This window comes from Salminus brasiliensis, chromosome 20, assembly GCF_030463535.1.
Source record: "Salminus brasiliensis chromosome 20, fSalBra1.hap2, whole genome shotgun sequence".
Classification (NCBI taxonomy): domain Eukaryota; kingdom Metazoa; phylum Chordata; class Actinopteri; order Characiformes; family Bryconidae; genus Salminus; species Salminus brasiliensis.
The window spans coordinates 23,853,586-23,866,966 of record NC_132897.1 but is presented as its reverse complement, the minus strand read 5'-3'; the positions used below and the strand labels follow the sequence as shown (position 1 = coordinate 23,866,966).

At 42.1% G+C, this 13,381-nt stretch overlaps 1 protein-coding gene across 1 annotated transcript in view; it reads right to left on the bottom strand.

The window, feature by feature from the left end:
- Positions 1 to 13,381, bottom strand: part of LOC140542388 (uncharacterized) — a 178,955-nt gene that overhangs the window by 101,971 nt on the left and 63,603 nt on the right. The window contains exon 2 of the mRNA XM_072665335.1: positions 3,635 to 3,641. Coding sequence (XP_072521436.1) covers positions 3,635 to 3,641 — 7 coding nt within the window. The remainder of the gene's footprint in view (positions 1 to 3,634; positions 3,642 to 13,381) is intronic.

The following is a 13,381-nucleotide window of genomic DNA, read 5'->3' as shown; positions in this document are numbered from 1 at the left end:
TGCACCTTGTTGGCCAGATCCACGTTTAGATAAAAAGGTGCGTGATGGGATCCTGTGTGACAAGAAAAAAGAAAATCAATATATGAATAAAAAGCAAATTAACACGTACCTGTTACACAGTTGCAGATTAATTGCAAGCCAGCCAGACACCGTTCCAGATGCAGACAACCACTCACAGCTGAAGATGGATTGCCCCTTGTTGGCCAGATCCACTTTCAGGTAAAAAGGTGCGTCACGTGGGTCATGACATCCTGAAAATAAGAAAGACAAAAAAGAAAGTCAAAATAGGTATAGAAACTGAATGTTCACTTACTTGTAACTCAGTTGCAGATGAAAAGAAAACCAGTCAGACACCATTCCAGATGCAGACAACCTCTCACAGCTGGACATGGATAGCCCCTTGTTGGCGGGATCCACTTTCAGGTAAAAAGGTGTGTGATGGGATCCTGTGTGACAAAAAAAAGAAAATCAATATATGTATAAAAAACGATTTAACACGTACCTGTTACACAGTTGCAGATCAATTGCAAGCCAGCCAGACACCGTTCCAGATGTAGACAACCACTCGTAGCTGAAGATGGATTGCCCCTTCTTGGCCAGGTCCACTTTCAGGTAAAAAGGTGCATCATGAGATCCTGTGTGACAAGAAAAAAGAAAATCAATAAATGTATAAAAATTTAATTAACACGTACCTGTTACACAGTTGCAGAATAATTGCAAGCCAGCCAGACACCGTTCCAGATGCATACAAATACTCGCAGCTGAAGATGGATAATTGCAAGATCCACTTTCAGGTAAAAAGATGCATCAGGTGGGTCATGAGATCCTGAAAATAAGAAAAACAAAAAAGAAAGTCAACACAGTTGCAGATTAATTGCAAGCCAGCCAGACACTGTTCCAGATGCAGACAACCTATCACAGCTGAAGATGGAATGCACCTTGTTGGCCAGATCCACGTTTAGATAAAAAGGTGCGTGATGGGATCCTGTGTGACAAGAAAAAAGAAAATCAATATATGAATAAAAAGCAAATTAACACGTACCTGTTACACAGTTGCAGATTAATTGCAAGCCAGCCAGACACCGTTCCAGATGCAGACAACCACTCACAGCTGAAGATGGATTGCCCCTTGTTGGCCAGATCCACTCTCAGGTAAAAAGGTGCGTCACGTGGGTCATGACATCCTGAAAATAAGAAAGACAAAAAAGAAAGTCAAAATAGGTATAGAAACTGAATGTTCACTTACTTGTAACTCAGTTGCAGATGAAAAGAAAGCCAGTCAGACACCATTCCAGATGCAGACAACCTCTCACAGCTGGACATGGATAGCCCCTTGTTGGCGGGATCCACTTTCAGGTAAAAAGGTGTGTGATGGGATCCTGTGTGACAAAAAAAAGAAAATCAATATATGTATAAAAAACGATTTAACACGTACCTGTTACACAGTTGCAGATTAATTGCAAGCCAGCCAGACACCGTTCCAGATGCAGACAACCACTCGCAGCTGAAGATGGAATGCCCCTTGTTGGCCAGATCCACTTTCAGGTAAAAAGGTGCGTCATGAGATCCAGTGTGATAAGAAAAAAGAAAATCAATATATGTATAAAAAACGATTTAACACGTACCTGTTACACAGTTGCAGATTATTTGCAAGATCCACTTTCAGGTAAAAAGATGCGTCAGGTGGGTCATGAGATCCTGAAAATAAGAAAGACACAAAAGAAAGTCAACACAGTTGCAGATTAATTGCAAGCCAGCCAGAGACCGTTCCAGATGCAGACAACCACTCACAGCTGAAGATGGATTGCCCCTTGTTGGCCAGGTCCACTTTCAGATAAAAAGGTATGTCAGGTGGGTCATGAGATCTTGAAAATAATAAAGACAAAAAAGAAAGTCAATATGCGTATAGAAACCGAATGTTCAGTTACCCATTAAACATCTGCAGATTAATTTAAAGCCAGTCAATCATAACATGCATGTATCACATTTTTAATAATGAATAAATCACTATATTGACACTGTCATAATATATGCCCATTTTAACATTTTTTATGTAAGTCTGCAGAAAGGTCTTGTGGACAGATGAGACTAAGATTAACCTATATGAGACTGAAGAAAAGAAAAAATGTGGACTGCCTCAATAGTGCTTGAAGTGCTTGGTCTGCACTCACCCTCTAATTAACAGTACATACTTTGAGTTCTTAAGAACAATTCAAAACATAGGAGTTGAAAAGCTCTCACAATGGTCTTTGTACTTCGGACATCCTTCTTTCTGAAGACATTTTATAATCCTGATCCATGCCTCAACCATGCACGTCCTTGGTTTGAGTTGCTGAGAGTCAATTTAGGAGTGATACCTTTATCCTACGGAGTCCTCTGTGTGTAAGTCTATTCCAAAGTCCATATGAAGAGCAAGTTAGTTGTTAGGAATGCAAATAAAGAAAGAAATAAACAAGAAAAATGAGAAGCTTTCTACAATAGCAGAACAGCACAAGGCTTGGCTGAATATATAAAGAATTAAACTTACAATGAGTATTAGAACTTATAGTTCCACCAATAAGGATCTATATTACAGTGAAGCCTGACGTTAGTCACAACTGAACCTCCTTGCTACTGCACATTTAAAGAAACAAAGATCATTCAAGAGACCACATATTACAGTATAATGTAGTATATTTATTGGCTATGCAGATGTTCATAGGCCTAAAGGAATGGTATGGAGTTGAGAAATAATATAGTGAGGCCCATGGGTTACACTTGAGAAAGGAGATTGGGATCTGCTCCCAGACCAAATTTGATAAACTGAACATGAACTGAACGAACATAAAATGTTTAGATTAGACATACTTTCGGATTTACGTGACAGAGATGTTAAAAGGTCCAGCTGTGTCTGCAGCACATAGACCACATAAGTAATTTTGGGGGCTAATGAATATTCCTGGATGAAATGCAGACATCCTGCATATGGGAACAGTACAACAACATATGACGTGTAGTAGAGAATAAAACACAATGTGTTCCTTTGTCTGGGAGTGAGAGCAGAGGGGCACCCTGAATTGGCAGACTCTCTCCACACTGTACTTTTGACTGGAATAAAATGTTTCATTGTTACAACTGAAAGACTCTGGTCACGAGTCTCCTTTCCAAAAGAAGTCCTCCAAAGAAGACCACGACAGTAACCCATGTACAGGTCATTGCAACCAGCTTTAAGGGTCTCCTCAGAAACGCTAGTCATTCAGACTTTAACAGAGTGAATCATGCTGTCTTACTAAGGAGCCAAAAAAAAAAAAAAAACAGTTCTTCACTTGTATATCGAAGCACATTTTCACTGGAGTTTGGGGAGCTCAGTCAAGTTAGTTTGATGTTGGATCTGCTGATATTTACTTCACCCCTCCTCTCACTCACAATGTCCTAAAATCTCAGACGTGACTTTTTTTTTAAACAATAGAGAAACTACAATCACCTAATTTCCTCAACATTTCCAGTTTTAATTTTAACAAGGATATTTAATCAAAATAGACTGAATTCATGCAGCAGGTGCTGTACATGGTAAAAGTGCAGAAGCCTACAACTCTCACAGAGATAAGGAGCTGCTGGGGTTAGTTATAACGACAATCAAACCTGTATTTCAAACCTCTAACCTGAGATGTAATGAACTTCCTCACTTTAGACAATCTAAACATGCATGTAGGGCATTTTTATAACAAATAAATCACTATTTTGACACAGTCATAATATATGCCTATTTTAACATGTTTTACGTAATATTGTTCCAGTGAAACATCCATATCAAATACAAATCCAAAATCAGCTGTAGTATACAGAGAAACATCTGATAAATATATTACTACTCTTAGAATAGACAATTTGCAAACAAGTACTTAAGAGATCCAGCAGAATTCTTGAGAAAGGTCTTGCAGACAGATGAGACTAAGATTAACCTATATCAGAGTGAAGGAAAGACAAAATAATGTGGACTGACTCACTAGTGCTTGAAGGGGGGTAAAATTTGGTCTGCACTCACCCTCTTATTACCAGTCCACAATGCAAACAATGAAACAAACAAACAAGAAAAAGAGAAGCTTTCTGCAAAAGCAGAACAGCTCAAAATCTCAAATAAAACACACAAGGCTTGGCTGAATATATAAAGAATTAAACTTACAATGAGCAAAACAGGCCCAATGAGACTAGGGATGCATCTTTCAGATATTAGGGTCGGATATTGATCCCGATATTAACAATGCAATGTTTGGTCTCACTGACTTTATATTTCAGAATAAAAGCCAAGCAACACTGATGGGCACATGAGTTCCAAATAAATACACACAACTAAACATCACAATTACTGCATTTTCAGCTAAAACACACTATTCTGGAGTAATTAACAACATGAGAACTAGCAAACAGCGAATAGGCAACTGAAGACCTATCATCCAGGATAGATAAACAGACAGAAAGAGCATTGTGGATGGATGGAGAGAGAAGAGCTTTTTAAAGGAACAGAAAGGAATGCAACCCACAGAAACTTACTAAACTCTGTTAACATGGCTATGCCTAATCTCACCCTCCATACCCAATCTCACCACTTTCACTGGTGGTACTATTTCCACATATTTTTGTGAAATTTTATAATCCTGAACCGTATCTGAACCTTGGGCCTTGGTTGGAGTTGCTGAGAGTCAATTCAGGAGTGATACCTTTATCCTACCTTTGTCCTCTGTGTGTAGGTATTCAAATATCCACATGAAGAGTAAGTTAGTTGTAGGAAGTGTAAACAAAAGAAATAAACAAATAAGAAAAAAGAGAAGCTTTTTGTCAAAGCAGAACAGGATCTTCATTACAGTGAGGCCTGAAATTAGCCACATGTAAACCTCTTTGCTGCAGCATGGTCTCTCCTTTTGGCTTGTAACCTGGCCTACTTCCATTATAGTGCCACATAGTGGATGGAGTAGGAATAACCATGAAAAAAAAAAACATGCCATCTATCCAAACACTGGAGTCACATGGGTGTCAGCTATGGCTTCAAGTAGGCCCAAGTTGTAGGATTTTTTTTTTATGCCAATATAGAAAAATAGACAATTGGCAAGTGGCTTAAATGCCCAACCACAACAGGCCCAATGAGACATATAGAACCAGGCAAAGCAGGCCCAATGAGACATAAAGAACCAGCAAAGCAGGCCCAATGAGACATAAAGAACCAGCAAAGCAGGCCCAATGAGACATAAAGAACCAGCAAAGCAGGCCCAATGAGACATAAAGAACCAGCAAAGCAGGCCCAATGAGACATAAAGAACCAGGCAAAACAGGCCCAATGAGACATAAAGAACCAGCAGAACAGACCCAATGAGACATAAAGAACCAGCAGAACAGACCCAATGAGACATAAAGAACCAGCAAAACAGACCCAATGAGACATAAAGAACCAGCAAAGCAGGCCCAATGAGACAAAGAACCAGCAAAGCAGGCCCAATGAAATATAAAGAACCAGGCAAAACAGGCCTAATGAGACATAAATAACCAGCAAAACAGTCCCAATGAGACATAAACAACCAGCAAAACAGGCCCAATGAGACTAGGGATGCATCTTTCAGATATTACGATCGGATATTGATCCCGATATTAACAATGCAATGTTTGGTCTCACTGACTTCATATTTCAGAATAAAATCCAGGCAACACTGATGAACACATGAGTTCCAAATAAATACACACAACTAATCATCAAAATTACTGCATTTTCAGCTAAAAAAACTTACAATAAGTATTAGAACCTATAGTTCCACCAATAACAATCTTCATTACAGTGAGGCCTGAAGTTGGCCAGATGTATACCTCTTTGCTACAGCATGGTTTCCTTCTTTTGGCTTGTAACCTGGCATACGTCCATTATACTGCTACATAGTGGATGAAGTAGGAATAACCATGAACAAAACATGCCATCTATCCCAACACTGGAGTCACATGGGTGTCAGCTATGGCTTCAAGTAGGCCCAAGTTGTAGGATTTTTTTTATGCCAATACAGAAAAATAGACAATAGGCAAGTGGCTTAAAGGCCCAACCACAACAGGCCCAATGAGATATAAAGAACCAGGCAAAACAGGCCCAATGAGACATAAAGAACCAGCAAAGCAGGCCCAATGAGACATAAAGAACCAGCAAAGCAGGCCCAATGAGACATAAAGAACCCAATGAGACTAGGGATGCATCTTTCAGATATTACGATCGGATATTGATCCCGATATTAACAATGCAATGTTTGGTCTCACTGACTTCATATTTCAGAATAAAAGCCAGGCAACACTGATGAACACATGAGTTCCAAATAAATACACACAACTAATCATCAAAATTACTGCATTTTAAGCTAAAAGAAACACTACTCTGGAGTAACAAACAACATGAGAACTAGCAAACAGCGAGTAGGCAAATGAAGACCTATCATCCAGGATAGATAAACAGACAGAAAGAGCATTGTGGATGGATGGAGAGAGAGCTTTTTAAAGGAACAGAAAGGAAAGCAACCCACAGAAACTTACTAAACTCTGTTAACATGGCTATGCCTAATTTCACCCCATACCCAATCTCACCACTTTCACTGGTGTTACTACTTCCACATATTTTTGTGGAATTTTATTATCCTGAACCGTATCTGGACCTTGGTCCTTGGTTGGAGTTGCTGAGAGTAGATTCAGGAGTGATACCTTTATCCTACCTTTGTCCTCTGTGTGTAGGTATTCAAATATCCATATTAAGAGTAAGTTAGTTGTAGGAAGTGTAAACAAAAGAAATAAACAAATAAGAAAAAAGAGAAGCTTTCTGTCAAAGCAGAACAGGATCTTCATTACAGTAAGGCCTGAAGTTAGCCACATGTAAACCTCTTTGCTGCAGCATGGTCTCTCCTTTTGGCTTGTAACCTGGCCTACTTCCATTATAGTGCCACATAGTGGATGGAGTAGGAATAACCATGAAAAAAAACTTGCCCTCTATCACAACACTGGAGTCACATAGGTCAGCTATGGCTTTAAGGAGGCCTGAGTTGTAGGACTTTTATGCCAATATAGAAAACAGACAATAGGCAAGTGGCTTAAAGCCCAATGAGACAAAGAATCAGCACAACAGGCCCAACAGGCCAAGGTCCTGCACAATTGTTTCTTATTTTAGTGACAAATAAATAGTAATTTAATGCATTTACATCTGTGTGTTAATTTGTTGTATTTTATTTGACAAAGTTAGTGAGGTCGAATTTACATCAATCCTGATGCTTTAAGTCTCTCCCACATGGTGAGGTATACGGTTTATTTATTTAACAATGGTTTCAGATCAGTATTGCGTATATATCGTTAAGTGTATGCATTGGTCTAGGAACTGAAAAAGGTTGGTGCATCCCTAAATATAACATATGTGAAATATTATTGAAAAGAGGGAAGAAAAAAAAGCTTTACTTTGTACATTTATTTGTATTTTGTTAACAGGACAGTTATTTTCTGACTCTTCTGTGACTCTTCTCTGCAGTTTGGCTGCACCTGCGTGAACACTTGATGGTGAACCAAGCCCTCGTCTAGAGGAACAGCTTGGAGAGTTCAGAAGCAGTGGAAGGACCTTTCTTCTTCTCTGGGGGGACTACACTCAGCAGTGTGGGAGGAAAATAAAGAAAGTTAGACTTTTCAAGTGGATTGAACTCGAAGGAAAAGAAACATAGCCAAAGAAAGGAGAGACTGGTTTTATTATTTAATTTATTTACAACCTACTTACTGTTGAGCGGTTCTGTTGAGCTGCGAGTTTCAGCCTTTTCTGGAGTTGGTTGGTCTTCAGGTCGTTGGCTCTCACTCAGGGCTGTTTCTTTACCTCAATGGTGAGTCTCCGTTCTGCTCTTGGGGTCATTTTGACTGTAGATCCTCTGAAAGCTCTTTTTGGTGAGGCATGGCTCACATATGCATATTCTTCTTGTGTGGAGCGAAACTCAGAAGAGTAGAGAAGACTTCAGGTATGAGAACACCTGACTCCAGTTAGCTTTCTTTGAGATTCAGAATGTTTTTGTTCTTATTTTAGGCACATTATGTTAATACGCTTGACCTGGATTAGATCTCATTTTATGACAAATTAATGCAGAAAACCATAGAATTGCAAAGGGTTCACATACTTTTTCTTTTCACTGTAGAATAGGCTAAGCATGTAAAGCATGTAAAATTGTAGGATGTATGGATTTATGGTCTCTGTGAAACAGTTACTTAGCATAGGCCTCTTCCCCTTTTTGGCATATGTCCACCAAACTTGACTTTCGGACGGTGCAGTGCCACTTCCTAGTGCCAGATGCTGATTAGGAACTGAACCCCCTTTCAAAACGTGCCTCAGATCCTTACCTACTGGATAGGCTTGACTTTGGGCCTACTTTAGGTTACTAAACTGAGAAATCCTGCTTTGTGAAATGACCCCCAGGAGTGGCTACATGTTTACATAGGATTCAACTGATTTGTTAGATGAACAGAATTACTGACACATTTGATTCATTTTGTTACTCTTGGCATGCAGGTATCCCACCAATGCAGAGTATGTTCAGGTTGACGATGCATTAATTGTGAAGAGCCGTTTCCTGAGGGATGTTAAGGAGGACAGTTATGTAAGTTTGGTTTTTTTAGAATAAATTTATTATTGTTGATCACAGAGGAGTAGTTGGTGTAATATTGGTGGAGAGATTTGCGTAATTTCTCTTTTTTGTTTGAGACTGATAACTTTGCTGAAGGAATCATGCATTGTTGGAGAGGATGCTACGTCTGAGGCCCACATTAAGGTGTTGCATGAAAAGTACAGGACGACACAACCTGATTTAATGATCGTGAATGACCACATGAAGAAGACCTTTGCATTGGCAGCATGGAGAACTAGCTGAGGGAATGGCCATTAAAAACCTTCTGCTGGAGGTTAGCCATCAAATGTGTTTAAACATTGTGCGAAACATAAAGCAAGTATGTTATGGGCGATTGGGTTTTGGATAGAAGAAGCAGAGCGCAGGCAGACAGAGAGAGGAAAGAGGGGCGGGGGTAAAACTAAACCAGTGTCTCAGTGTGTCTCAGTTGCTGCCGATCCTGACCTGCAGGAAGACCAGCAGCAGCAGGAACACCAGAACTAGGCTGGAGCAGCACCCGATCAAGCGGCAGTGGAACAACCTCCTCCACCATATGGCCTACCACCAGACCCGGCATCGCAGGTCCCTATGCCGCAGCGCAACAGGCGCTTGAGAAACTGGACGCCAGACATGGGAAGGCCAGCCCACTCGCATCACCAGTAGCTTCCCATACCCGAAGCCATGACACAGGAAAAGGACTTAACTTCCTGACCAGGGGAAGTCTTCACTGCACTGCAGCTCTTTTCCTATGGTAGAGGTGGCTGGACCAGAGGGTCCCCTCTTAGTACATCGATACTGGATTGAAAAGGACATGATGGAAGCTGCCTCCGGCCTGTCTGACCCCCGACAAGTAGGATGAAGCAAGTTTGGAGGAGAATTCGAGGACTTTGTTATATCATGTCGTCTGACCTCGAATGAGATAAAACGCATTCTGTTCCGAAAATTGGGCTCCAGCTACTGCAAGGTTGATCGAGGCTGGCCGGATGGAGATGTACGCCTGGCTGATCCCACCTACAACCCCGGAGCTAACGTTCATCCGGACCCAAATGCCCCTTATCGAAACATGATAAGAGACTTGAGAACTCGATTGGAAGCTGCCTTTCCCCTACATGTGAACACAGGGAAAATAGCAGCATGCAAGCAGGAAGATGGAGAGACTGTTCAAGATTATCTAGTTCGCTTGACGAGAGTTCACACGGACTTTAGCAGACTGGAAGTACTTGCGGTGAGAGCAAACAATCCAGAAGATGTTACCCCATGGGAAGCACATCTGCGCAACAACTTCCTGATGGGTCTGAGATCTGACCTCTCCAACGCTATCAAGCAGCATTGCATGGGGTATACCAGACAGCCCATTGCCATCATAGAGGACCATGCCTAGCATCACGAGAACCTTCTCAACGCTCAGTCAAAGAAGAAAGAGAAAAAGCAGACAGACACATTGGATCAAGCCATGTTGATGATGGTACAGCAAGTTGCAGCCCTCCCCTCTAACGCTCCATGCGGGGGAGGCCGAGGAAGAGGACAAGGGAGGCAGAGGGGTCGAGGATGAGGCAGGGGCATAGGAAGAGGATTTGCAGGCAATGGGCCAGCTTTCCAGCCAAACCAACCAAATGCGGATCAGGGTGAATCATGGGTGAATCGATGCTATAATTGTGGCCAGTATGGACATTTTACCAGGGTTTCGAGCAGTATTTCCAGGAGGAGGGAAAACCAGCAGCAACGCATCAGGAGCAGTGACGGGCGGTGGAGGGGCAGGACGGTGGAACGGGACTGACACAGCAACTGACACAGCAAAAAGGGAAGTGCCTTCTTCTTCTCCCTATCTTTCATTAGTGCAACAGCTTACAACATGCTCATTAAGTATGCCAAAATTTACTTTGATTGTGTAGGTTGCGGTAGGCCACTCAGTGATTAGGACTAATGAGTTTCATTGTGAAAACCCCAAGCATTAATAGGGGTAGAGGGAGAAGTGGTCAGAGAAAAGATGTCTGTGCCCCTCCAATGTTCCCTAGATGGGAAAACTTTTCCGCATTGTTTCTGTTTGTCCTGTGAATTTACTGGCCAGAGATTTGATGTGTAAACTAGGGTGTACCCTAATTAGCTCCCCGGGGGGATTAGCTGTAGATTTTTCAGAACAACCATGCATGGTACAGGTAGCGTCAGGGGTTCTGGGGTATGCTTATATGTGGTGCAGTGTTGATGAGCAGGGGGAGATTGTCAGACACTTTCTATCCGAGGCAGAGAGGGTGGTGTCTAATCCTTTGTAGTGGAAGAAGAGTGATTTACATTGCACTTCACATATTAGCCAAGGCTCTGATAATGATTTTGAAAAAAAAAATCACATCAGGAACAGAGCCTTTGTAAACCACAGCACTGATATGGAATGGTAAGATGGCAGCTGCTCTAGTCTCACTAACAAAACAGCATGAGGCGTTGTTCATAGGAAATTCTTACCCCCACATCTCCCTGGCCAGATTTAAACACACCCTCCCGTGGCGAGATATTGGGCCATGGGCCTTGAGGGTGGCCAGGGCTAATGATTGGGCCGAGCGCCCCAATGTGTATATTCCACAAAAATGTGAAAGTGTCCCTTTCAGTACAGGCTGAGAGCAGAGCAAACAGTGGAGCTGTTTGGCTAACCTCCACTGATTCAGGCTGCCACACTCACAGAAGGGTAGGAACTGGAGCTTGTTTGACTTCCCCCTCAGCTGTGGGATTGATTAAAGATTGTGAACCAGTATCCATTACACCAAAATCCACATATAGGCCCAGACAAGCTCAGTACCCCTTGAAACCTGAAGCAGTTGATGGTATTAGACCCGTGTTTCAAGCTTTGCTTGAGGCAGCGGTCATAGTGCCATGTCCAGATTCACCAGTTAGGACACCAAACCCGGCCTGGATGAGTGGAGGTTTGTTCAGGACCTGCAGGCAGTAAATGCTGCGTCTCAGGCTCAAGTACCTGAAGTACCAAACCCCCATACTATCTTATCTCAAATTCCTACAGACCACACCCATTACACAGTGGTAGATTTAGCAAATGCATCCTTCGGTGTACCTTCTCAGATTGCAGTTGTTAAATGCGCAGCGCACACCTCAGCAGATGATCCTGTCATCAAGGGAAACGCCTTTGCAGACCATGTGGCCAAATGCACAGCTCATGCAGCGCCTGTTGCCGCCGCTCAACTTCCTGTAACGGACCAAGAGAAACCCACCCTGCAATTCAAATTCAAATTCAATCTACTGCCACTGCAGCAGAAAAAGCTCAGTGGACCAAATCAGGGTGTGTCAAACAAAACAATGTGTGAATACACATTGCAACAAATAGACCATGTATCCCAAAGGCATCCATTAAAGGGTTAATTGCTATTGCTCATGGGAGGAGTCACATGAGCAAAGGGGGGATAATGGATATGATAGCAAGACACTGGTATGCACCCGGACTCTCCACACTCACCCAAAATGTTTATTCTAACCGTCTCACATGTGCACAAAACACACACAGACACACACAACCTCTGTCACAACAGCCTGTGGGTCACCCCCCAGTGACAGAGCCATTTCAGCACTAGCAGATCGACTTTGTGGAATTAACACCGGCAGAAGGGAAACGGTTTCTCCTGGTCTGTGTATGTATGTTCAGTAAATGGGTTGAAACTTTCCCCACAGGTACTCAGGATGGGAAAGCAGTGGCAAAAAACATTCCTCAGAGAAATAATCCCCAGATGGGGTCTGCCACAACGCATCTCAAGTGACAATGGCACACCATTTGTACACACAGGCCTAACCGGTCTAACCTAGTACTTAGGTATAGACATGAGAAAACATTGCAACTATCACTCCGCGAGCGCTGGGGCAGTCGAAAGGGTTAATGGGACCATTAAAAATGCAGGACTTTATCACCTCACTTACGTTTTCATCTTTCATGGCTTGATGTCACATTTACCATTTTTTCAGTTAATGTACAGGAGAGTCGAGATAGAACTTGTGCAGTGGCATCCCCGAGAGTGAGCTTTGTGTAATGACTGTCAAGTTACAAGTAAACCCAGTTTCTTTTCTGGTGTGACTCTGGTGTGTAATAAACAGACCAGTAATATTGATCAGACATGTAATATTGATGAGATCTGTAAAAATGATCAGACCTGTAATAATGATGATACCGCTCCGGCCAGCGCAGGAACAGAAATAGACTGTGATTATAATACAGATCTAACCAACACTTTAAACTTCCATAACAAAGAGATCACAACACTGCTCAGTTCTCACTGGTTCTTAAACTGGTTTGTTCTAACACTGAACTGTCATAACAGTCGTCTGTTCTGAAAATGGATTGTTCCAACAATGCTCTGGTCTGGTCTGGTCTGTTCTGCTCTGAGTTGACCTCTACAACAACCAGTGCCCAAATCAATTGCAAGCGTAAGGTCCCTGCTTTATTATGGCTGTTGCTGGGCTTTTTGAGTGTATGAAGTGTGGCATGTACAGGCTATATCCTTTGGAAAAAGAAGACCAGTTAGAGGTGTGCATCATGGGTTTACTAAAGGATAGAGAGCAAGAGTCACTGGTAGCAGCCCTGGATGCCTTAGGGAGAGCTGACTTCTGCACAACACAACTGATGGTCCCAACCCCATTGATAAAGCAAGAAATTCCACTAATTAACCCTGATAAGGCATACCTGAAAACCATTTCAGGTGACTACCTCTTGAAGCTCACTGAGAGAATGCCAAGAGTGTGCAAAGCAGTAATCAGAGCAAAGGGTG